The 25603-nt window shown below is 42.6% G+C and overlaps 1 protein-coding gene across 1 annotated transcript in view; it reads left to right on the top strand.

The window, feature by feature from the left end:
* The window catches only part of ADCK5 (aarF domain containing kinase 5), a 1011483-nt gene that overhangs the window by 926081 nt on the left and 59799 nt on the right, over positions 1-25603 (top strand). Inside the window, exon 13 of the mRNA XM_044067719.1 lies at positions 1336-1588. Within this exon, the coding sequence (XP_043923654.1) occupies positions 1336-1588 (253 nt within the window). The remainder of the gene's footprint in view (positions 1-1335; positions 1589-25603) is intronic.

The raw sequence follows: 25603 nt of genomic DNA, 5'->3' as shown, positions 1-25603 counted from the left end.
CCAGTTTGATGTGGATTACATACGTACATTTGTAGGTGCAAGCATATGACTGTACCCACTATGTGTAGAAGTGAAATCTGGCAGTGAGGCAATGCCAGAGGTATCACTTTCTCGTAGGTTTACATTTTGTGTGAGGTGAACATCCTTGAAGACTCTATGAACCATTCTTGCACTTCGTTTTGGGTCTGAATTCAGGAGCTGTATTTGGTTTAGATCTTTCTGAGTTCTCCTCCAGAGAGCAAACTGTTTGTGACTCAAAATAATAGAGTGCTCCCCACCATTGTAATCTCTACAGAGGGGCAAGGAGGAACAGGTGGTGGATACATTCACCAGTCCTTGGCAGGGAAGGTTCCTGCACACCTTACCACTATTCCCCTGTTTAATGTATAATCGCAAAATTCAGGGAAGAAATACCAAAACCTGTCATTGCAATGCTGGGTAAAAATGGTGTTGCTTCAAGCTCAGAACCTTTCTCGCTCACTCTTTTCTCTATGCTTTTTCCTTTCTTGCCAGTCGACTGTCAGGCTTTCCTCATGAGCCTGTTAGTTTTCTCACCTCTGAAGAGTCCCCATCCCAAGGGCAACAACTGACTGGAAGTGCTGTCAAAACAGACAGCCTTTGAGATGGTTTGCGCTGGTACTGTCACCTTAGCAGTGACATCATTTCTGTATTAGACCCTAATCCCACCCTGGTTGTTGACATGAGCACTTGTGTCACTGTGGGGTTACCTTTGCCCTCCCCACCTGCATGCAAGCTACCACCTATATACATTTGAACGGAACCTCATTGGTTTAAGAGCGCTAAGCTATTGTTTCTGGTCCTGGCCATTTCACTGCCTTGCAAGTCTCTGTTTACTTAGTGGCAGATGGATGACCAGAACCACTACTCCCTTCCTAGCACAGGATAGTTGCCATCACCTATCAATTACCATTCTCCCTTGCATGGCTTTTCCTGGCTCCAGGTTGCAATGCAAGCTAAGGTTATATAGGTCATAGTTGAGGCTTCTTTATTCAGGGCCATGGAGTGGCATTTGTATATAAGCTGCAGAGTAAATTTAGAACACTTGGCTAGAAGAAGTGTTCATTCTAAAGAGTTTATCAAAGAGGACAAGTATTAACTTCCATGCAACACCCCTGAGGTAAAAGTCATGTTGTTCAGTGAATTAGTGTTTGGTTGTCATTTGCTGGAGTAATGAATCCAGCCAAATAAACATAAAGATGAGCTGTTACCACATGGATCAAGAGAGGTTAATTTCTGCTTACATAGTTCTGTGTTTCTGTCACTTGATTTGGGGAGTTTAATTTTTGTTAACATCTGGTTTCTCTGTACTTGCAGATTACTTCTTGTTCTGTGAGATTTTAATGCAAAGACCCATAAATATGGGAGAATTTAAGCTGTCAAACATTTTAACCCGTGAAGAGACAGCCTACATGCAAGAAATGGCCAAGAATCATTTTGATCGCATTATGCAAGTACTTAAAGATCTACCTCGTCCCATGCTCTTGGTATTTCGAAACATTAACACAGTGCGTTGCATTAATATCAATCTTGGTGCACCCGTGGATAGGTATTTCCTAATGGCAAAAAGGTAAGAGCAAAGCAAACACTTTTATGCAGCAGGTTTGATGTAATCTGAATTTTATTTCAATGACAGTAGCTTCAGTATACATTGATTTTGGGGACTGTTGCAAACGTAGCCATTGTCCATTGACTACACCTGTTGTATTTTATTTTCACAACTGGAAACTAAAAATGAGTAAAAAGTTATTCTTACACAAGTACTAGGAAACATATATAGACAGAGGTGTGTCAGTTGAGGCAGATAGGAGCAAAGGAAGATTTTCAGAGTTGCAGAAGCACGGACTAAAGTAATGGTCCCCCCCCCCAAGTTAAGGAATATAAAATGTTTTAGAGGAACATCATAAGAAGAAAAGTTGGGAGGGGTAATAAGAATTGCTTCAGGAAGGCTACCACAAGGTGAAGTAGAAAATCCGCTAATAAATGCTTAACAGCAAAAATTGACAAAAACAGTGCATTGAAGAAATTTAAATATTTTTGTTCCATTAAGCTCCTTAAATATAAACTGCTGGATGTGTGTTTCAGAGAGCACTTTAGAGGCACATTTATACTATGTAGTTTAATTTATAAGGTGAAGACAGCATTTTTTAACTTTGGCTTGGACTCTTACATTTCCATTAGCTGTTTAACTCATTAGCACCTACAGCTCCGTTTCTGTGTGTGTTTGACTCACAGCTGGACATCAGACCTACTCCTCTATGGTGCCTACAGTGCAGCATTCCTCTCTGAGGGTACAATAAAGATTTTTATACTTTTTGCTTAATTTACAGACATAAAAGTGGAATTGCTAGATACCCTGTTCTTGCAAGTATAGAATGACTAAAAAATCATGTGTCTAAACAAAAATAATCATTTCATGCATTCTAATTACAGCTTCTTTATTATCTACTTATCTGATTGCCCTGCTAAATCTAATGCTGTGCAGCATGACTAGACAAATGGTGTTATTTGGTTAATCTAGTACCATCAAATTCTTAATTCTTCATTTCATTTAATCAGCAACACTTTTTTTTTCTTTAGTTACCCGGCCACACATAGGCAGGCGCAGTCTGTGTGTGTGCTGTTTCTCCCTTAGTACTCCTTTCACTGCAACACTCCATTTAGTTCCCAGCAGCAACCTTAGTAATCTGGGATGTATTTTAAATATTTGTCACATATGCTTTGAAAATTGCTGGAATAATGTGTGTCATTAGCATGTATTTTTCTAAAGACTGTGAAGTCTGAAACTGAAATGGCTGTCATTACTTCATTATTATTGCATGTGAAGTAAACTAAAAAGTGAGCTTTGAATGTCCTAAGACTCTGCTTTACTTCCTTTTCCAGCTTTTTCACTGTTACAGTAATATGATTATTTCATGAGAGTCATTTCATCTAGGCTTGATTTATTATGCTACATATAATGTGGAGCTGCTAATAGACCCAAGAATATTACAGGAATGGAAAAGTATAATTTAGCATCTGCATCATTGCTGTGTGTGTGTGTGTGTGTGTGTGTGTGTGTGTGTGTGTGTGTGTGTGTGTGCCTCATGTAGTTGATCTGTTATTCATAGAGTTGGTGATTTTCTAGCAAATTGTCAATGGCTGCAGTCAGTAAATAATGACAGAGATTTGAGTTTTTCAAATTTCATATCCTTTAGAAAATGCATAGCAACAGTCTCAGCACAGATGTTTAATAATGGGAGTCCACTAAATTTTTAAACTTCTGAAGAAGTCCCAGGCACTTGTGGGGCAAAAGAGCTTAGCCTTATGTGCACTACTTGGTTTTGAACTAGCAGGGATATTTTATATGTTAACGGTTTGTTTAACCTTCATGTGTTCGAACAAAATAACTTTTTTTTAAATGTTGTCAATTCATTATTCAGCATGTAGTTGATGCCTTATTGAACATTTATACCAAGACTGTTGCCTTGCTTGTTGATTTTTGTTGCAACTTGCAGTTTTTTGGTTTTGGTTTCATTTTAGAAAATGCATGCTAATGCAAAACCTGCCTTGATATAAGAGGTTGAGAATATGTGTCTGATAGCAGTGATGAGAAGTATATCATGATGCTATTATTTATGATTTTAATTATTTCTTTTATCACAATCAGACGTTTAAGGTATACACAGTCACTAACGTTTCTGTTAATTTTGGGGTACATCTGTGTTTATGTGTGAGTGTAGGTGGGGTTACAGTGGGTTGCATTAGATGAGTCTGATTGTAGTGAAAATAAATATTTTACTGATGCCATTATGCATTTAGCCATTCATTTAAGAACTGTCAGACATCTAAGGCATATACCAGTGTATAAAGTGGCCGTATTTGGTGGACACATCTGTGTTTGAGTTTGGACTGCAGTGGATTGCAGTATATGCACGTGAGAACAACAAACTGAAGTATATAACTAGTTACTGTGTATGTTTGTATTCATTCATTTCATCACAATCACATATCTGATGTATACACAGTCAGTAAATTGACTGCATTTGGTAGTCACATTTATGTAGATGGGTGGAGTTTTAATGGGTTGCCCTGTATGTGTCTTATACCAATAAGATGAAATATATAACATTGTGGCTTTATTTATGCACATGCTCATTTGATCAGTCACAGTCTGCCCTCTGAAGTACACAGTCAAAAATGTCTATAATTGGTTGGCACATTTGTATGCTTGGGGGTTGCAGTGGTTTGTAGCACATGCATGACACTAGGAAACTGAAACATGCAGTGGTATAAATGTGTTTCTGCTGTTCATTGATTTCATGAGTACCACAGCTGTATACATGGAAAAGGAACAGACAGCATTTTACAGGAATTTTTATATATAGTAGCACAGTTAAGGCATTGCCTGATGTTAAACTAGGTGTGTCTGCTTGATAAAGTTTAGTCATTTACTTGTTATCTATAGTAAGTTCTAATCAGTGCAAGTAACTGGGACTTGGCTTCTTCATGACAGATGTTCACTAAAGCAGTGTGCGTGTGTGTGTGTGTGTGTGTGTGTGTGTGTGTGTGTGTGTGTGTGTGTGTGTGTATCTATTTCTATGTGTTAATACACTTATGTGCATGCTGTGAGGTTGTTATAGGTTGCAGTGAATGAGTTTGTCTTCAGTGAAGCTGAAATACATTAATATGGCTATTATTTATACATTTATTCTTTCACTTGATTACAGTCAGACATATGAGGCATACCCAGCCAATAAGGTGGCTGTAATTGGTAGGCACATCTTTGTGCATCTGTGGTTGTGCATGCACACACCTACACTGGGGGAATTTTAAGAGGTCACACTATATGCATTTGTTGACAACAAGCCAAAATAGTTTACTATATTAACATGGCTATTACAAATTAATTCTTTCATTTGATAAGTCAGACATCTGATGTGAACATAGTAAATTGGCTGTAATTAGTGGACAGTGAATTAATATGGAAGTGTGTGTGTGTGTGTGTGTGTGTGTGTGTGTGTGTGTGTGTGTGTGTGTGTGTGTGTGTGTGTGTGTGTCTGTCTGTCTGTCTGTCTGTGTACCGTAGGGGTGTAATGGGTTACACTGTATGCATCTGACAACAGTGAAGTGAGATATATTCCTGTGGAGAAATCTGAGATAAGCACAGTCAATAAAATGGCTGCATTTGCTAGGCACATCTGTATGTTTGGAGCTTACAGTGGTTTTGCAGTGAATGCGCCTGACAGCAGCAAACTTGAATATATGTATGTGATTATTATGTATAGATCTATTCATTCATTTGATCACAGTCAAGATATCTGATGTGTAAATAGTCATTCAGCTGGCTGTAATTTATCTGTGTTTGGGCGTATAATGCAATGCATGTGTCTGACCTCAGTGAGGTAAAATATATTTTACTTATGTATTTATTCATTAGTTGCTCACTGTGCTGATGTGAGGTATTGCCAGCTATGCCAGGAGAAGTAGGGCAATGGATGTGTAACATATGCCAGCATAGCTAGCTGGAATTGTTTAAAGAATTATATGTCATTTGTATATCAAACTGATTTATACAGATGTTTGTGTTGAAAAATGTATTTGTAAAGCTGCTTGTGTTAAAAAAATGTATCAGCAGTTGGGTCTGACTGTATTGTAACTGAGAAAATGTATATATGTTAACAGAGAATACTGGAAAAGGAGAGGTTAATCTAAGTCCAGCTAAATTTGAAAAATAGAAGAAATTAAATTACTTAATTTAGGCCATAAAGAGTGCATCTTATAGTTCTGATTCCAGCCAGAGACTAAATGTCTGTGCCAGAGAATGGTTTAGTGGAAGTGTTTATGGTTTTATAGCTTCCAGATGCTATACCACATCTCAGCAAAGCTCCATCTGTGAGTATGGTAACACATATGTGCTAAATTTGGTTCAGTTTCTAGCAATGGGGGTAGCATGGGAACGAGAAGTCAGATGACCAGATTTATGTGTATGTGATGTCATTCTGTAATCTAGGACAAAAATGTTTTAATACTAGATGACAGAGAAGTTTCAGATTAGTCTGTTTTAAGAACCTGACAAGGAAAAATCCCTTGCCTACATCTTGTCTTGCTCTAGTAGGTGACCAGGGTATAGTAATTCTTTAGATCAGTCAGGAAAATATAGTTAGATTACATAAGTACTGTTTTCCTGTATCTGTTTGAATGTATTCATCTATGTTATTTTAATATTCCCTGTGTTTGAAACTCTGGTGTTTATTGTAAATAGATATTTAGTATTTTTGTGTTCTTTTATTATTTATTATTAAATATATTTACATTTTTCATTGTGGCTGGTCTTTTAGAGACTATTTTAACCTTTGAGTGTACTTATATCTATTTGGTGACTCTGTGGCCACTCCTGAAAGCCTTACTGCATTGGCCAAACACTACAATTTGTATTAATATTAATTTCACTCAGTATAATTGGGTATCCTTGTAAGAGCCTTAGAGTAGCTGGCTTTGAAGTGCCTGATGGCAGTAACTATCTTATAGCCTGGGCAGAAGGGGCATAGCTAGTAAATCTGTGCCAGCCTTTCCCAGGTGTGTGCGTGTGTGTTTGAAAATCAAATCTCAGCATGTGTGTGTCAGCTGTTTGGATCAGGGATATGAAGCACTGATATCACAGAGAGGGTGCTGAAGGACTTTGCGTAGATACTCGGCTGAGAACTTAACTCTGTAGCTGTGCCAGTTGGTAGTCGTATTGGGGACCTGGAGAGAGACAAAGAGAGAAATCCAGACCCTGGACTGACTGTGTTCCCTGCATGCTCTTAAGCGAAATTGTGCTTGATTCGGAGAGTTGCATCTGGAAATACTTTGTGTATCCATTTTTGCTCCAAATGAAAGTCCCTCTGCAGTGTCAGTGGTAAGGATTCAGGCTCCTTGATTACTGGCCCAGAGAGGGAACGTCGCACTCACAATCTGCCATCTGAGATATACACCATCAGTAAAGTGACTGTAACTGGTTGGCACATCTGTGTGTTCAGGAGTGGTTGCAATGGGTTGCAGCACATATACCTGACTATAACAAACTGACATAATGCAGTATAGTAAATGAGTTTCTGCTTTGCATGGTACTCTAGTTGTATTTATAGAGGAGACACAAACTGTATTTTAACTTTACATTGGATATTTTAACAAGATGTTTTGCTGTTAATAACCACCATAAAATGCACTGCTGTATTCTCTTCATACCAGTGTTGCAAGTCCGGAATGTCATGTTTGTTGATATGTTCACTTTGCTTCTCACACCACACTCCTGTTGTGCAGTAGGCAACATGAGGCTATAAGGTATTCTTGTGAGACATTTCCTTACTAATTTGCTGGAGGGCATGTAGAAGCATTTATTTGTGTAATGGCATGCAAAGGCAGAGTAAGTTGTCTGGCTTCTTAGACTGTGTCTGCTTAGAAGCACTGGTGAGCATCATTGCACAGGCCAAATTAGCATACAAATAAGGGAAGGCTTTCAACCCATATAGGGTGTTCATTTAGTGTGATACTGTGATTTATTTTCCAGGTAAAATTATGGCAATGTGCCAAATTAAAATTTCTTTTATGGCATAAACCTGGAGGACTTTATTTGGGATGCCATGATATCTAACGAAAGCATACATTTTGCTCTAAACTTATAATTGGCAGATGTAGTTTAAGTGCCACCATTTTCTAGACAGCTGTACTTGTTTAGTAATAAAATATGTATAAATTAACATATGCATATATTGCTGTGCACGCATTTGGTCGGCCGGTGGATGGCCGACCGGAAAATGGTCGAACGCATATCTTCGAGTTCGCATGAATGCGAACACAAAGTAAGTGAAACGCAAAATGTCCCCCACTTTGTGACCCATGGTAGTGCTTGTTTAGGTGGTAGAGCAGTCGGAATTGTCAAAGTCAAATTTTTTACGACATTCCAACCATTCGAAACCTGGAGATTCAACATTAAAGTTCAGAAAAAACTACGTTTGGCATTTTGTTGCATGACCAAATGCATTTATTCCATATATAATACCTTAGGCAATGTCCACTTAGAAGCATTAGAGTAGCATTTCACAAGCACAGTCTGTACGAAGGTCAGAACTGGCTCCTGACCTAATTTGGGTTGTTGGCTAGTGAAATACTTTGATACCATATTTATATTTCTGTTAATAACTTGATGACATTGAAATAATAGGGTGCATAATGACTGAAAACTCTGCACTGACATATGGTGTCTAACTACTATCATTTTATACATATCTGTCCTTGTTTAACAATAAAATATGTATAAATATCTTATGGTGAACTAGGCAGTGTCCACTTGGAAGCATCATTGAATAGTATTTCATAGGCCTAGTCATCTTAAGCAGTGTCCAGTTGGAGACTTTGTGGAACAGCATTTCATGTGTCCAGTCAGCACAAAAGTGTAGGAATGTCTCAAGAAAGAAATTAGACGGTCAGTAAGTGAGATAATGTGATTGTTTTCATTCAGCATAAAGAATATGTATAATATTTATATTTGTATTACGTTTTGCCCTGTAAGGAGTTTTTATCACCATATTCTGATAAATATTCATAAAACTTTTTCACTCGACTGTAGTACTTTAAAGTGGTTTGAGTCATATCTGCATAACAGACAACAGGCTGTGCTCTGGCACAATAACTTATCCAACCTCCTTCCCTTTACCCTTGGAGTACCCCAAGGCTCTATACTTGGTCCCCTTCTGTTTTCTGTTTTTATTAATGAGCTTCATACCAGTATTCTCTCTGCAACCTGTATACAATACGCTGATGATTCTACTTTGGTTTGCTCTGCCTCATCCCCCTCTGAACTGCATTCCATCACCCAACAGACTTTCCAAACTGTTGAAACTTGGTTCCTAAAACGTCTTAAACCCAGAAAAAACAAACTGTTACTTTTTTCTCCCCCACCCATAAATCCTCTCCCCTCAACTTCTCTCTCCTGTCTAATAATAGTACCATCATATCATCTGACCCTTCCACCAGTCTCCTCGGTGTAGAGATGAACAACAACCTATGCTTTGACTCTCACACTAACAACACTATAAAATTAGTTAACAGAAAACTAGGCTCCCTGTATAGAATTAAACCATTTCTTACACCTCTTGCTAAAACTACCATTGCCCATCCTCATCTGATCTCTACCCTACTTTATGCCTCCCCCATTTACACTTATCTGTCCAAAACTAACCTCTCCAAACTGGCAGCCACCTACAACAGTATTGCCAGATTTGCCTCTAGCTTTTAGAACTCACCACTGCTTAAACCTAAAGCAATTAGAGCTTCAAAATCTGATCTTATTTCATCAACTCTACTTAGCCCATAAAATCCTCTATAAACCTAACAACACCCATATTCTCAAGACACTTATTTCACCTTATTCCAACCTCAAGAGCCTAAGTTCTTCTAACAAACTTCTTATATCAACTTGTAAATCCAATAACTTGGCAGGCACCTCCTTGTTTCCTAACACAATAGGAAAAGCTTGGAACTCTCTTCCTGACAACCTCACTGCAATCTCCTCTCTTCCCAGCTTTAAATCCCATCTCAAAACTCATCTCAAAACCTCACTGGCTTTTCCCCTGTACTAACCCTGACTACCTTGCCTATTGCCACTAGTATGTTCACTTTCTGCTGCTTACAAATTAGTACAAAAACTTACTTTTCTGCCATCTTTCTTAATTTTGAACTCCCTCATCCTGTAATTCATTTCCTGTTGTTGCTGCTGTAATATATGTCACTGCTAATTTGTGTTACTTCAGTAATATATGTCAGTGCTATTTTATATTTTTTTCTGAATGCATTTCTGTAACGCTGCTATTAATATTCATGTATTTTTTTTGTCTTGGAGTTTTTCTCCCCGGGCCTGTGCTGAAAATGGACATGTATCCAGTTGGACCAGCCCGGTCAACAAATGTAAAATTAATGAAATAAGATAAATTTATGGTACTTCGTGGTATGAAATAAAAGCTTACATAATGCCGGGAAGTTTCTCAGTGCTACTTCATGTTTAACTACCACCACTTTGCAGATATTTATACTTGTTTAGCAATAAGTATAATTTTGCATATTTTATGTAAATCAATGTAGTAGCATGGTGGAACAGCATTTCATAGGACTGCTCAGTACATGGGTCTGGAATTTCTTCTGACCTGACCTAAATACAGTTGTGATTTTGATGTAAATAAAGTGTGATGTGCCATATTAATATTTTTGTTACTAGCTTAGATCCTTAGGTGCTTGCAGGCTATTTTAACCTAGCCATTTCCTTTTTGTGCTTGAATTAACCTATCCCATTTGGTGTTAGATATGCCTTAGAAATCCCATCATCCATAATTATATATTACCCCTACTGAGAATCACTAGGATCATATGATAGCTCATTTCTGGGGACCCGTGCATGGGATAAACCATTTACATGCTAAGTCCATTAGATGTACAAGGGGCAGTCTTTGTGTACATTTTCTGTTTCCCATCCATAGATCCGGGTTGCTGTTTAATATGGGCAGGGATGAGCCTTGTTTTACTTGGATGGGGAGTGTATTCCAGAGCAGCAACATCCTCTGCGGGATATAAATGTCCCTCCAAATCGCTGGTTGATGTTGCAGAAGAAACTTGACTAAGAGAATGTATGGTACTTCCTGGTGTCAAATGAAAGCTTACATAATGCCACAGAAGTTATTACTGATACAAAGGCCCACATATAGGGACAGATTTTAAATACTGCTCTTATAAACTTAGAAAGTGGCTAGAGTAACTGGGTTTGTGTTGCCATACATTGTCCCCCTCAAGTCCTGGATCTGAAGGAATCAGCTTTGTATAGAGCCAGTAACAAAACATTCTTGAAGTGTGCATGCGTATGTGTACCACGTAGTTCAGCTTCCAGACTCCAAGAATCTACATTATATCGGGTTAGTGACAACATAAAAACAGAAAATATCATTATGTGAGACTGCAGCATGGATTGATTTTAATAGTAAGAATCTATTTTTATACAATGTCATAAATTCCTTTGTCACCACCACTATTCGAACTCACTAAAGTAACAAGGGAAAAAAAGATTTTAGAATGCATTCTGTCCACCATACCTAAAGACAGGTATTCTGTGCTTTATATCCAAAAATGTGTAATTTGCAGGTACCCTAGATTACATTCTGTGCATTGCTTGCACAACATAATATGCACAAGCACCATAGCACAGCTCTCAGAAATGTATAACATGTACCCTGCATTGTGTTCTGTACATCTTTTCCAAACACTATCTATAGGAACTCTACATGTTATCCTGTACACTATAGCCAAAAACATAACATCAGCAGGTACCCTAACTACATCTGTTGGAGATCTTGCGCATAGTAACAGAATTTGGGGTAATCGGTAATTTATGGGATGCAGATCTACCTCAAAAAAAAAAGTCTGGAACACTTTAGCCCAGATTAATTGAAACAAATAATTATTTTCATTGGCTGAAATGTATTCCACCATTTCATCTCCGTAGAGTATGTTGTCGCTGTTTTCATTACTACTGACCTTTTCATATATGTAGTGACTTACCTAAAAAGGTAGAGTGTAATAAAGATTATACCTTTCAGTATGAATGCTTAAAAAGATGTCAGTGAAAGACATGTATGTAAATAATCTGAGGATGACATCAAAACATCTCAGCAGTACTGCTAAAGTAAGCAAGCCTAAGCAGAAAATTGGGAAAGACAAATGGTTCCTCTTACAAGGTATATGGCTGCAACCAAAATACATCTGGCAGTAAGGGAAAAATGTCTTTTCACTGCTAGCTCCTTGAAGACTTATGCATGCCTCCATGTCTTGTTGGCATTACCATTGTCAGGTGCAAAGCTTATTTTCAGAGTGTCACTTCAACAAGCAAAATGTCTGCAATATATTATGTTCTAGAGCTAAAAGCAGATTGTTTCAGCTAAAATAAAGAAATTGTATATGAACTTGAAAGTTGCCTTGGCACATTAAACCCTTGGATACTCAGTTCTCCTGGCATATCCAGTATGACTAGAAATTATGTATCTATTTGTACATTACAATGACAAAATACATGTCGCTGCATCTGACTTATAAGTATGGAAGATATTTCTTTTAGTATTTCTTTTAGAATTAATTGCATATTTAATGAAATGTTAATGATGTTAAGTTATGGATTGGATGGCTGTGTCAGGTGGGGTTTTTTTTGAAATCACTATACATTTTAAGATGTTTGATTAACTGAAATTAACACTGAAGAAGGGACATTCCCGAAAGCTTTGTTTGTTTGTTACTAATAAATTGAGTGTTTTTCCATCTATTTGGTTTTCTTTTTTCTGCACTACCACATCCCCAACATCCAGCCTCCTACTTGACCGAGACAATTAGAATAACTATTCTAATATATCTCCAAGCCTCTTCAGTGTCCATTAGTCTCTGTTTTAAATACAGAATACTTCACTGTGATCACTTCTCCCTCAAAACAAAACATCTGCTCATATCACAGACATACCAGTTTCCCGTCCAGCCAAAAAACTAAGTCCGATAACATTAAATCTTCATAGTATTTGTAATAAAATTACAGTTCTACATGTCTGGATATCACTCTGCTCTCCAGATATCCTAGCCATCATTGAAACATGGCTTAAATCAAATATGAAAAATACAGAAATACTACCTCCCGGCTATGACATTATGAGGATTGACAAATCCCAGGAAACAGGAGGAGGAGTTGTCCTACTGTACCCCATCTGCTATAACCTCTCCTCCTATCCCAATTTCATCCCCAAATTTCACTCAGCCAAAATAATCATAGCACTTCTAAAGATAAACATTAAAACAAAACAAAAAAAAACACAGTGTATTATTATAATTTACATCCCCCTGGTAACAACATATCCATAGTTTAAGATTTCTCTCCTGATTATCTAGTACTATTAATTAGAAAAAATCATTCTGGGTGGTGTCACTATTGACTGGCAAAGTAACCTCTGACAGTCCCTCTTCCTGCGTAAATTTATTTGGTCTGACTCAACTAATCACACCTGCTACATACAACAAAAACAATAAGGGCACAATTCTTGATTGGAATTTAGTCTCAGACCCCAGTAAATATACTATCAGTGGAACCTCTCCTAACTCCCTAAGTGACTATTTCCCTACACACACACACACACACACACACACACACACACACACACACACACACACACACACACACCACTCATTACCCCCAGTACCCACCAATTTAAACCAACTAGGAATCTCTCAAAATTTAGCAAAGATTTATTCAACAGTATCCTAAGGTGGTGGTGCTGCGGTAGCATTGTCGCCACACAGTAAGACGCTGTCTAGTTCAATTCTCAGCTAGAACGTCTTCTGCGTGGAGACATATGTGAATGGGTGTACCTTTGTTGAAGGTTGTGCGTCAGGGCTGGTAACTCGGCATGTAAAAATCAACTACCAATCATTAGTGGACCGGAGTTCCGCTGTGGCGACCCCAGTCCAGGAAAAGCCGAAAGACACAACAACATCCTAAGGTCCTTCAACTGGTCTGTACTAAAATTTTCCCATTAGATGATGCAGTTACAACTTTTAATACCCTTTTTTAAACACCCTAAATAAATCTTGCTTCTCTACATACAAAAAGAATAAAAGAAAAGCACTCTCTCTGGCTATCCACCCTCACCAAAAACGTTATGCATATCAGAGACAAGGCTTGGAGGGAGTGACTAAATAAAAATAAAACGCTTTCAGCAATACAGGGAATTTCGTAATTAAGCTAAAAAAACAAATATACAAAGATAAGAAACAATGCTATGACCAACTACAACTAAATCATAAAAATTATCCAAAAAATTCTAGTCCTGTAGTTACACACTACTCGGTCATAGCTCAAAAAAGATCTGTATCCCTCTCAGAACTGCTCTCCTCCTTGAAATAGTAACTACATTAAATAAATACTTTATAGAGAGCATTGCTGCCCTCACCAACGGCACATCATGCCCTCGACACAGAACCATAACATGTTACCAACTGCCCCCTCCACTAACATATTAACCTCTGAAAAATATGAATCCAGACAATCCTTTGCCACAAATTCTAACAACTTTACCTTAAAACATTTAACAACATCTACTATAAAAAATGCTACTTAAATGTAAACGTTTCTCCACAGTTGCTGACAGCCTCCCACCTGAATACCTCAAGATGGCAGTAGAAGCTATATCTCACCCAGTAGCTATCTTAATACAGGAATCATATGTCCCATCTACGTAGAAAAGATCATATGTCATCCCACTGCATTAGGGAGGAAACTGTATGGAAATCTCTAACTTTTGATCTGATATTGTTAATCCTCGTTCATTCCTTACATATGGGTATCGGTTCCAACCTCGGAACCGAGCCGGCCATCTTCCAAGCTCGCGTCAGCTACAAACTCTCAAGCTAAAACTCTTACCCAGAATTCCCCTCTCCGTTACCCCAGATTTAATTTGTTGCATCACCATTTGGTCATGTCAAGCTATTTCTCTTGAGCTAACTATAATATTTTGTTGTCATCTAATCTAAAACAACTTTTTCTCTCAGAAAAGTTTCTAAATTGCTTTTTCTTACCTTATTGCATTTAGCGACTATCTCTTCTTGGAAATTTTCAATCTTTTTTTACCGCGAGGTATTTTCTTCTATACCATCGTTGGTAGACCCCTTTTCTTCATTACCTTTGGGTATTTCTTGTACCATTGCTGGTATTCTTTCTGATTTCCTTCTTTCCTATCATGGCAGATAAAAAAGGTAGTCCAGGATTTAAGAGATGTTCAGATTGTGGCCATAAATTACCTACTTCAGATGCACATTCTTTGTGTGTCTATTGCTTGGGTGTGCCTCATTTATCAGTTGATCCGCCCTGTGGAATTTGTAAGAACGTCTCTAACAGGACGTTGATTGAGAGGAAAAATAAATTGTTACTGAAGGGGCTACTCAAATCTCCTTTTTCGGTGGCTATTTCTGGGTCAGAGGCTTCAACCCCTCCAAGATCCCATAAGAAAAAGACTGATGATCATTCAAAGGCCAAATCTCTTCCTTCGTCCCCGGCTGGGGACTCAACCGAGACCCAAGAAGGCTAAGCTTTCTACTTCGGATCTGACTCTTTCGGCTCCAGCACTTTCGGTGCCTAGACCTTTGGCACCGAGGCCATTGGCGCCATCTGTGACTTCGGCACCAACTAACGTGCCCTTTACCGTATCGGTACCGAGGGGCTCTCGGTTCAGACCTCTCTACCGGCACTGACCATCCAGTCGACGCAGACTGTAACCACATCGGCTCTGACACCTTACCCAAAACTGACAACTCAGTTATTGACACAGATTTTTTCGGCCTCGGCACCAAACTTATTGTCAGTGCAGATCATGACTTTGGCACCAATGATTTCCTCAGTGCAGACACCTGTAGTTCAGTCTCTTATGGCCCCGTTGTTTTCAGTGCATACTGGTGATGTGGGCACCGAGCTTGTCCCATCTGTGGATAGACCTGACTCTCCCGCAGCCCTGTTCGTGAAATCCACTAGAAGCCTGTCTGAACATGACGTGTTGTGTCTTGTGGATCACGTTCTTTTGGCCAGAGGTATCCCGCCCCCCTAGGACCTATCCTTCCTTGGGAGGTGATCACCCTTTGCCAAAGACCCCTACTTATTCTCCTTCTTCATTTCCTTTGAAGCCCCTAGATATAGCACAGTCTTCCCCCTCTACGGTTCTCTTTATGGACCTCACTAAGGAACCGTAGTTGCCTTTGTGGCAGGAGAATTTTGCTACAACCCAGGCTGTCAGCTATGGCGTATGTAATTTGGTGTTTCACAGCCATCCAGGGACTCTGAGTTGGCAGGCTGGGCCACTTAGGGGAGGGGTGACCCCTGTCCTGGACACTCACCACTCTTCAGGTGGACTGGCCTTCCAACTAATGGAGAAGGCTTTGGCGTCTGCTGGTGATATTGTGCTGTCAAACTCCCTGTCCTCCTCTGGACCGCAGTGTACACAAGTCACTCCTAGCGGACACCGGGTGCAAGGGCCTCAGGATGTACTCCCACAGGAAAACCCTTTTGAGTTGTCTTCCCCAGCTTCTCCCTCTGAGGAAGTTCATTGAAAAATCTCATGCAAGAGGAAGCGCATGGACTCCACAGAGGAGTCCCTTACTGAAGACATAGACTTTGATGATGGGGAAGGGTGCCCTCGCTCACCCTCTGAGGTATCCTTTGGTGATATCCTTGAAATCCTTAAACAGGGAGGTGACTGGCAGCCCTCTAACCTGACCTCTGAAGAGTCTGTGTTCCCGCAGGCCTTTCGTGCCGGCCACCTACCTCCTGGGTTACTCCACCTGCCGACGAACTGGTCCGGCTCATCGTGCAGTGTGCGTGGAAGGCTCCTGACACCGTTGAGGCCATTCCTTGGAGGCCAGATAAAATTTTGTCCCCTCCTGCTACTGACCCCCATTGGTCCAAAGGTCTTCCTGTAGATGCTCTGATGGTGTCGGCCGCAACCAAGAAGGACCTGGCGGAAGAAGAAAGCCAGACTATCCATCCGCCCAACAAAGAGTCACGGGCTCTGGACAGAATAGGGAAGCGTACTTTTGCAATCAAGTCCCTGAATTATATGGCACACTTTACCAGGCTTCAAAGGGATTTAGTATCTGAGCTCACTGAAACTTTGACTGGTGCTGTGTCTAATGAGGTCCATGACAAAGTGGGCTCTCAGCTGGCTATCATCGAGTCAATATCAAACTTTTCCATGCGCCTGATATCTCATGCATCAGAAGGAGCAGCTAGTGCGGCAAGTTCAGCCGTTGTTTTGAGACAACACTCCTGGATGCGCTTATGTAATTTTGCGGAACCCTTCAAGGCTTCCTTCCTCAGTGCTCCCATCAATGCCTCTTCATTGTTTGGATTTAAGGTTAAAAGCACACTGGCCAGATGGGAACAGGACGGTAAGACCCTTTCTGCCATGGGTGTTTGTTATTCTTCCCCTCAACGTGCTTTCTCCAGAAACCAGAAGAGTGGGAAGATATGGTACAAAAAGTCTCTGGGTCCTTTCCGTGACACACAGGCCGAGTTCTCCCCTAGAGGCAGAGGGGAAACTCACAGGGAAGACGCCCTTTTCGGGGCAGAGTGGGTCCACGTAACCAGGGTTCCAGGGACTCCTTTCCTAGTCAGTCCTACCAGCACTCCTGAAAAGCAGCCCAACTCCTTTTCCTCTGGAGGTGGTTGGGGGTCGTTTCTCCTTGTACTCTTCTGCCTGGTTAACCATCACCACCGACTCTTGGGTAAAAAGGATAATAACCAGAGGTTACCATATTCCCTTCGATCTTTGTCCTGCCCCCCCATCAAACTTATCCGACGTTCCACCCAGTTAAAGGGAAGGAGCAGCACTAGAGATAGCAAAGCTGCTAAGAAAAAGAGTCATCCAAATAGTCCCCCCAGACCAGATAGGATCCAGATTCTACTCAAGACTATTTTTAGTGCCAAAGAAAACTGGGGACTGGAGACCAGTTTTGGGTCTCAGTGTATTAAACAAGTTTGTAAGAGTACAAAATTCCGGATGGTCACAATACAGCCTATTCTCCCACTTTTGGAAAAAGACGATTGGATGTGCTCGATAGATCTTCAAGATATGTACTACCACATAAAAGTGGACAGGCCATCTAGAAGATTTCTGCGCTTCCGTGCAGGACCCAGTCATTACCAGTTCAGAGTACTGGCCTTCAGACTCTCTACAGCCCCCAAAGTGTTCACAAAGTGCATGGCAGTCGTCACAGCTCACTTGTGACTACAAGGATTCCAGGTGTTTCCATACCTAGACGACTGGCTCATCTGTGCCCCACCAAACATCTGTTGGAAGAAGCCCTGGCATACTCTCTCCTCACTGCAGAAAGGCTAGGCATAACCATAAACTGGCAAAAATCCAATCTCACCCCATCTCAGTCCACAGAATTCATAGGGGTCATATTGAATACAAAGAATTGCAGCACATCCATTCCAGACCACATAATTCTAAGGATAAAGCAACAACTGAACCCAATCCTTTCAAGGGAGAAATCCACAGCTCACAATGTCCTGGCTCATCTCTGCCCCCACCAGACCTCTGTTGGAAGAAGCCCTGGCATACTCTCTCCTCGCTGCAGAAAGGCTAGGCATAACCATAAATTGGCAAAAATCCAATCTCAGCCCATCTCAGTCCACAGAATTCATAAGGGTCATATTGAATACAAAGAATTGCAGCACATCCATTCCAGAGCACAGAATTCTAAGGATAAAGCAACAACTGAATCCAATCCTTTCAAGGGAGAAATCCACAGCTCACTCTGTGCTGTCCTACAGCTGTTGGGTTCCATGGCAACCTCCATCACCATTGTCCCCCTGGCCAGGTTTCACATGAGGCTTCTACAATGGCTACTGCTCACCCAATGGTATCCTTTTCAGCCAAGATTCAAGCAACTCACAGGTGCAAACAGGATTTAAATTGATGGATGACCCACAACCTGTCACAATGGTCTCGCCCCTTCTCCCCCCAGCAGCCCAAGGCTACAGTGACCACAGACACCTCCCTGGTGGGGTGGAGGGGCTATGTCAGGGTAAGACAGTCCAAGGCACTTGGTCCGAATTGGAGGCCCAACTGCATATAAATGTTCTAGAGCTGAGGGCAGTGCTTCTGGCGTTGCAAGCATTCCATCCCCTGCTGCCGTCTGGGACTATTGTGATACAATCAGACATCATAACGGTGGTCTGGTACATCAACAAACAGGGCAGAACCAAATCTTACCCTCTTTGTCGAGAGGCCATGAGGATATGGCAATGGGTGATGGCTACCAACCGTTTTCTTCTAGCAATGCACATTCCCGGGAGTTCCAACGTGATAGCAGACACTCAGCAGGTGCATTCTACAACCTCACGAGTAGTCTCTGAATCCCTTGATAGTGACAAAGATCTTCCACCGCTGGGGCTGTCTTTGCTGTGACCTCTTTGCATCCCCGACCAACTACAAATGCAGCAACTACTTTGCTCTGATTCCCCCTCTGGGATAGTCACCCAGGGATGCTCTAGTCCACAATTGGCCCATGGGTCTTCTTTATGCATTTCCACCTCTTCCCCTCATTCCCCAGTTTCTGAAGAAAGCCCGTCGGTTGAAGAGCAAGGTGATCCTCATAGCTAGCACCATATTGGCCTCATCAGATTTGGTTCCCCTTCCTTTGGCCTCACCTGCTAGATCAACCATGGATTCTCCATCCAACCCCGGGGTTGATCTCCCTTCAACAGAATCTGATTTATCCCAACTTGGACAGCCTGAAGCTCACAGCTTGGCTCTTACAATTCCTTTGATTGCCAGGCAGAATGATCTTTCTTTACCGGTACGGGACATTCTTATTGCATCTCATAAGTCTTCCACTAGAATTACTTATCTAAGCAAGTGGAAAAGATTTACCTGTTGGCTGAAAGAAAAGCAAGTAGATCCCTTTTCAGCACCAGTGTTGATAGTACTAGAGTATCTAGCCGATCTATTCCAATCGGGTCTATCGGCCTCTACCATTAGAGTTCATTTGGCTGCAATATCTAATTTCCATGAGGGTGTCCAAGACTCCTCTCTTATGTCACACAAATTATGCAAGACCTTCATAAAGGTGTGAATCATCTGAAGCCCCCTTTTAGAGAACCTGTTCAACTATGGGGACCTGTCATTAGTTCTACAAGCCCTGACAATGCCACCTTTCGAACCAGCTTCTTCATGTGACCTCAAATATTTGTCATGGAAAACCTTGTTTTTGTTCTCCATTACTTCTACCAGATGTATCTCTGAGCTTCAAGCCTTATGCATCAAGAGTCCGTACTTGATTTTTCATGGAGATAGAGTGTCTTTGAGAACTAATCCTTCCTTTCTGCCAAAAGTGATCTCTGAAATAACCATTAATCAAACCATTGAATTGCCAGATGTTAAGTTGTCAATCTCGCCTTCATTCTTGCTTGATGGGTTCGGAGCCGATCCTCGGCTCCGACTCGGCACTTGCTAAGCTCGAGAGTCACTTTTACCAGCTCGAGGCAGCCCCATATCCCATGATGCAAGGCGGTAAGTACCCAGATCTCGTTTGCCGCTTCGCTGATGAGGTCCTCCTTTTACCAGCTCCTGGTAAGTGATTGATATATTACTTTTTTTGCCCCTTTCTTAAGAAAAAACTTCAGATAGTTAGTTGTTTTATAGTTTTAGTTCCCTTCTAACAAGAAAATTCCCTGTCTTCTAAAAATTTCTAGTCAGACTTTCTCCCATCCCATTCCCCCCCCCCCCCCCTTGTTAGGGTGTGTGTGTGTCTGTTATTGATAGTTTTCATAATTTTAATTTAATTTCTTGGACTGGTTCTGTGTGTTTGTGTGTTTAACCATGTCTAAGGAAAGGGTCTCAGGCTTTAAGAAGTGTGACTCGTGCTGTCAGAAGATGTCTCTGACAGACGGTCACACTTCTTGCCTTTACTGCCTGGGGCCTCTTCACCTGCAGGACTCCTGTGCTATTTGTCACTCTTTCAGCCAGAGAGTCCTGCAGGAAAGAAGAAACAAATTAATTTTGAGAGGCCTTCTTAAGCCGGAGGGCTCTCCGGCTAAGTCGGCTCCATCAAAGACTTCAAAGTCTTCCAAGGCCCAGGCTTCTGTGTCCAAGCCTGTGGCCTCGGCTCCGACTCTTTCAGAGTCGAGATCGGCTCCGGCTGGAGCCGATCCTAGTTTACACAAACCTTCGGTGCCGATTCTGGTTCGACCACTTCGGTGTCGGCTCCGATCGGTTCCGACCACCATGTGGCTCAGGCATCGGTGTCGGCTCCGACACCGTTACTTTTGTGGCTGTATCGGCTCCGGCTGGAGCCGATGCATCGAAACTACCTGTCGGTGCCAATAAGTTGTCGGCTCCGACAGTTTCAGTGGTTTCATCGGCTCCGATGGTTCCTTCGAGGAAGAGGTCTAGGTCCCCTTCCTTGGAGCCGATACTTTCGGCTCCGGCTTCGCCTCTCCTCTCGGAACGGAGCCATCGGAGCCGATCTTCAAGGTCATCCAGGCTTTCTGACCATGATTTAGAGAGAGTGGTCAGTAGATTACTTAAGTCACAGGCATTGGCCCAAATGCTACATAGTCCGTCTCAGCAGATGACTATTAGTCCACACCCCATGGCAGTTCCTCCTTCGACTCTACCCCAGAGTTTGGAGTTGGAGTCTTCGGGAATGGTTACTGCTACGGCTGAGGGACAGATACCCCCTTCTGTTCCTTCAGCCTCTACTCTTTCTCCTCTTCGAGACCTTCCTTAGAGGGATTCAGTGGCCGGGCTTCCCTGGTCTCCTCCGAGGGGGTGAGTGGTATCGGACCCTTGTCCGACCCCGCTCTTCCCCTTGGAGCCTCGGCCTTGGTGAGCTCGGCTCCGACATCTGCCTCGGAGCCTTCCCTTTCGGTGGGCCCTGGAGTTCCTAGTTCTTCGGAGCGGGTTCTCTTGGACCTCCCTGGGAGGTGAGCCTTCGAGGTGATGAAGAGTGTGCTGGCCACTGGTCTCAGCCAGCAGTCTGTTCCCTTAGCTCCTCCCTCTATAGTGCCTGTTGACATCTCTGTCACTTCTCTTGCTACAGGACCCAGATATCCTCCGCCTCAGGTTTCCCCACTGGGAATATCCCCCTCTTCTGAGGATTCTCCTGATTTGTTGGGAGATCCTCCGCGGAAGAGGACCTGTAAGAGGAAACATGTAGACTCCCCCGAGTCTATCACTTCAGATACTGACTTAGATGAGTCAGAGGGATCCCCAAGATCCCCCTCTGATGATGTCTCCTTCTCAGACATCCTAGAACTCCTTAGACAGAGGGGAAACTGGCCCACCAATAATCCCTCTGAGGATGAGTCAGTATACCTGGAGGCGTTTGGATCTCGGCCCTCCACCTCCTGGGTATCTCCGCCTTTCGACCCCCTTATGCAAGTTATTGCCCGAAAGGCGTGGGCTGCTCCTGACTCTGTAGAGCCAGTCCCTAGGAGGCCTTCAAAATTTATTAGTGCCCCGTCGGACAAGCAATTCCTCACAAAAGGTGTCCCCGCTGATGCCATGGTGGTGGCGGCTGCCACCAAGAAGGAACTTGCAGATCCTTCCGTACCTGTCCATCCTTCTAATAAGGACTCTAGGACCATGGATAGGTATGGTAAGCGGATGTTTTCTTCAGCGACCTTTGCTATGCGTTCGCTGAACTACCTATGTCACTTCACCAGACTCCAAAGGGATATCCTTAAGGAGCTAGGTGAAGTTGTGCAGGATCCTACAGCTGCAGGGGCTCAGGAAAAAATTGCTTCGCAGCTAGGAACCCTTAATTCCATTGCAAACTCCTCCATGCGGCTAATATCATATGCTGCTGATGGAGCGAGTAGGGCCGCAGGTACAGGTGTGGCTCTTAGACGCCAAGCCTGGATGCGGCTATGTAATTTTGCAGACCCCTTTAAGGCGTCCTTCACAAACTCTCCCTTTGATGGGTCAGCTTTGTTTGGCCCTCAAGTGAAGGAAACGTTGACCAGGTGTGAGCAGGACGGCAAAACTCTTTCTGCCGTAGGAGTCCGTTTTTCCACCCCTTCTAGACCTTACCCCAAAGGACAGAAGGGTGGCAAGATGTGGTTCCGCAAATCCCAAGGTGTCACGCCGGATTCACGTGGTCAGTTTACCCCTAGAGGCAGAGGGGGTAACAACAACAGACGCCGCTCTAGAGGCAGAGGGGGTCCACAAAACCAGGGAAACAGAGAGTCTCTCTGACAAGCCCTTTCAGCATCCCTGAGATGTTGCCCGGCTGTCCCTCCTTGGAGGCAGTCGGGGGAAGACTATCGCTGTACCCAGAAGCCTGGCGTTCCCTCACTCAAGACAGATGGGTACAGTCGATCATATCTGAGGGTTACATGATTCCTTTCGAGGAAAGTCCTTTTTATCCCTCAAATTCCCTTCCAGATGTACCACCCGGTCTAAGGGAAATTGCAGAGTTAGAAGTCTTAAAACTACTGCAAAAAAGAGCCATTCAGCCAGTTTCAGCAGACCATTCAGAGCCCGGAATCTACTCAAGGTTCTTTTTGGTCCCCAAAAAGACGGGAGACTGGAGACCAATATTGGATCTCAGCAGACTCAACAAGTCTGTGAGGAAGACAAGATTCCGAATGGTCACTCTTCAGTCAATTCTGCCCTTCTTACAGAAGGACAACTGGATGTGCTCAATAGATCTTCAGGATGCGTACTATCACATAAAGATTCACAGGCGCTCCAGGAGATTTCTCCGCTTTCGGCTGGGGTCCAGTCATTTCCAGTTCAGAGCCCTGCCCTTTGGTCTCACTACAGCCCCCAGAGTGTTCACCAAGTGCATGGCAGTGGTCACGGCTCACCTGAGACGTCAAGGATTCCAGGTGTTTCCGTATCTCGACGACTGGCTCCTTTCAGCCACCACCAGGCATCAGCTTGTTCAAGCCAGGGATTACACAATAAATCTTTGTACTCTTTTGGGCATCTCGATCAACTTCGAAAAGTCATCCTTATCGCCCTGCCAGTCTATTACTTTCATAGGCACAAACTTAAACACTGTTTGGATGTCAGCTACCCTTACAGATCAAAGAGTTTCAGACATTCAAAGTCATGTCAGGATCATTCTAGCCAACAAGAAAGTGCAGGCCAGAATGGTTCTAAAGGTATTAGGCCTCATGGCTGCGGCCATTACTCTTCTTCCCCTGGCTCGCTTCTACATGCGCCTTCTTCAGTGGATGTTGTTCACTCAGTGGTCTTACCAGCAACTTCCAATGTGTCACCAAATTCTGGTGACACAGATTTGCAAAAATCATCTTGCTTGGTGGATCACATCTCCCCAGATTCACCAAGGCAGACAATTTGTACCCCCATCCCCGGTAGCCACAGTCACCACGGATGCCTCCCTGATCGGGCGGGGGGGGTCATTATCAGGGCAGGATGGTTCATGGGACGTGGCAACCCTTCGAGTACCACCTGCACATAAATGTCCTGGAGATGAGAGCAGTGCTTTTAACGTTGCAAGCCCTCAACGACTTTCTTCCCGTAGGGACAATTGCAGTCCACACAGACAACATGTCTGTAGTTTGGTATATCAACAAACAGGGCGGAACCAAGTCCTACCCCTTGTGTCGAGAAGCGCTCAGACTTTGGCAATGGGCGATCTCCTCTCATCGGTTTCTGGTAGCAACGCACATCCCTGGGAAAACCAACTTTTTAGCGGACAGATTGAGCAGAGCTATTCTCATGCCTCACGAGTGGTCTCTCAAGCAATCTATAGTGGAAGAGATTTTTCTGGAATGGGGTCGCCCATGTTGCGATCTTTTTGCTACTCCCCAAAACAGCAAATGCCCAGACTTCTTCTCTCTCTTCCCTCTACCAGGCCATCCCTCCAGAGACGCTCTGACCCAGGTTTGGCCCCAGGGACTTCTTTATGCTTTCCCTCCTTTTCCTCTGATCCCTCAAGTTATCCAGAAAGCAACCGTTTTGAGAGCCAAAATGATTCTCATTGCTCCTTATTGGCCTCGACAAATTTGGTTCCCGTTCCTCCATCGTCACCTTTTGGTGCAGCCGTGGCATCTGGACCCAGTGCCAGATCTTCTGATTCACCAATCCGGTTCAGCTGCACCGGTCTATACCTTCTCTCAACCTCACAGCATGGTTGCTCCACTTCCTTCCTTAGCCAGGCTTCCTTTGATCTCTAACCCCGTTAGAGACATTCTAGTAGCTTCCTTAAAATCCTCTACCAGGAGGATTTATACAAGCAAATGGAAACGATTCTCTTATTGGGCTAAAGCCAAAAATATTGATCCCTTCACTGCTCCAGTTCAGGCAGTTTTGGATTTCTTAGCGGAGATTTTTCATGCAGGATCCTCTTCTTCCACAGTTAGAGTTCAATTGGCTGCTATCTCGAACTTTCATGTCGGGTTCGCAGACCACAATATTATGTCCCACAGGCTTTGTAGAGCCTTCTTAAAAGGAATTTTCCTCCTGAAACCTCCAGTCAGGAGTCCTCCCCCTCAATGGGATCTAAATTTAGTGCTGACATCCTTGATTCTTCCCCCCTTCGAGCCAGCTGTTTCTTGCTCCCTGAAATTTCTTTCATGGAAAACTTTATTCCTAGTAGCTATTACATCTGCCAGGAGGGTGTCTGAACTCCATGCTCTATCGGTTCGACCCCCCTATTTGGTCTTTCACAAAGACAGAGTATCATTGAGAACTAATCCGACCTTTTTGCCTAAGGTCGCCTCAAAGACTAATTTGAATCAATCCATTGATCTCCCTGTATTTTTTCCAAACTATTCAAACAGATCGGAACAAAAACTACATTATCTTGATGTCCATCGCCAACTCAGATATTATTTGGACAGAACTAAACAATTTAGGAAATCCGATCAACTCTTTGTTTCCTATGCTGATAACAAGAAAGGCCATCCTGTCTCTAAAGTTACCTTATCGAGATGGCTTTCTTCTGTCATCTCTGAAATTTATCAGCTCAGGGAAAAACAGCTGTGCTCAAAACCTAAAGCACATTCAACTAGAAGCTT

The sequence above is a fragment of the Protopterus annectens genome, chromosome 3.part1 (genome assembly GCF_019279795.1).
Source record: "Protopterus annectens isolate FY-2018-M chromosome 3.part1, PAN1.0, whole genome shotgun sequence".
Taxonomy (NCBI): Eukaryota; Metazoa; Chordata; order Ceratodontiformes; family Protopteridae; genus Protopterus; species Protopterus annectens.
Note: the sequence above shows the minus strand (reverse complement) of the source record. Positions and strands in the feature narration are given on the sequence as shown.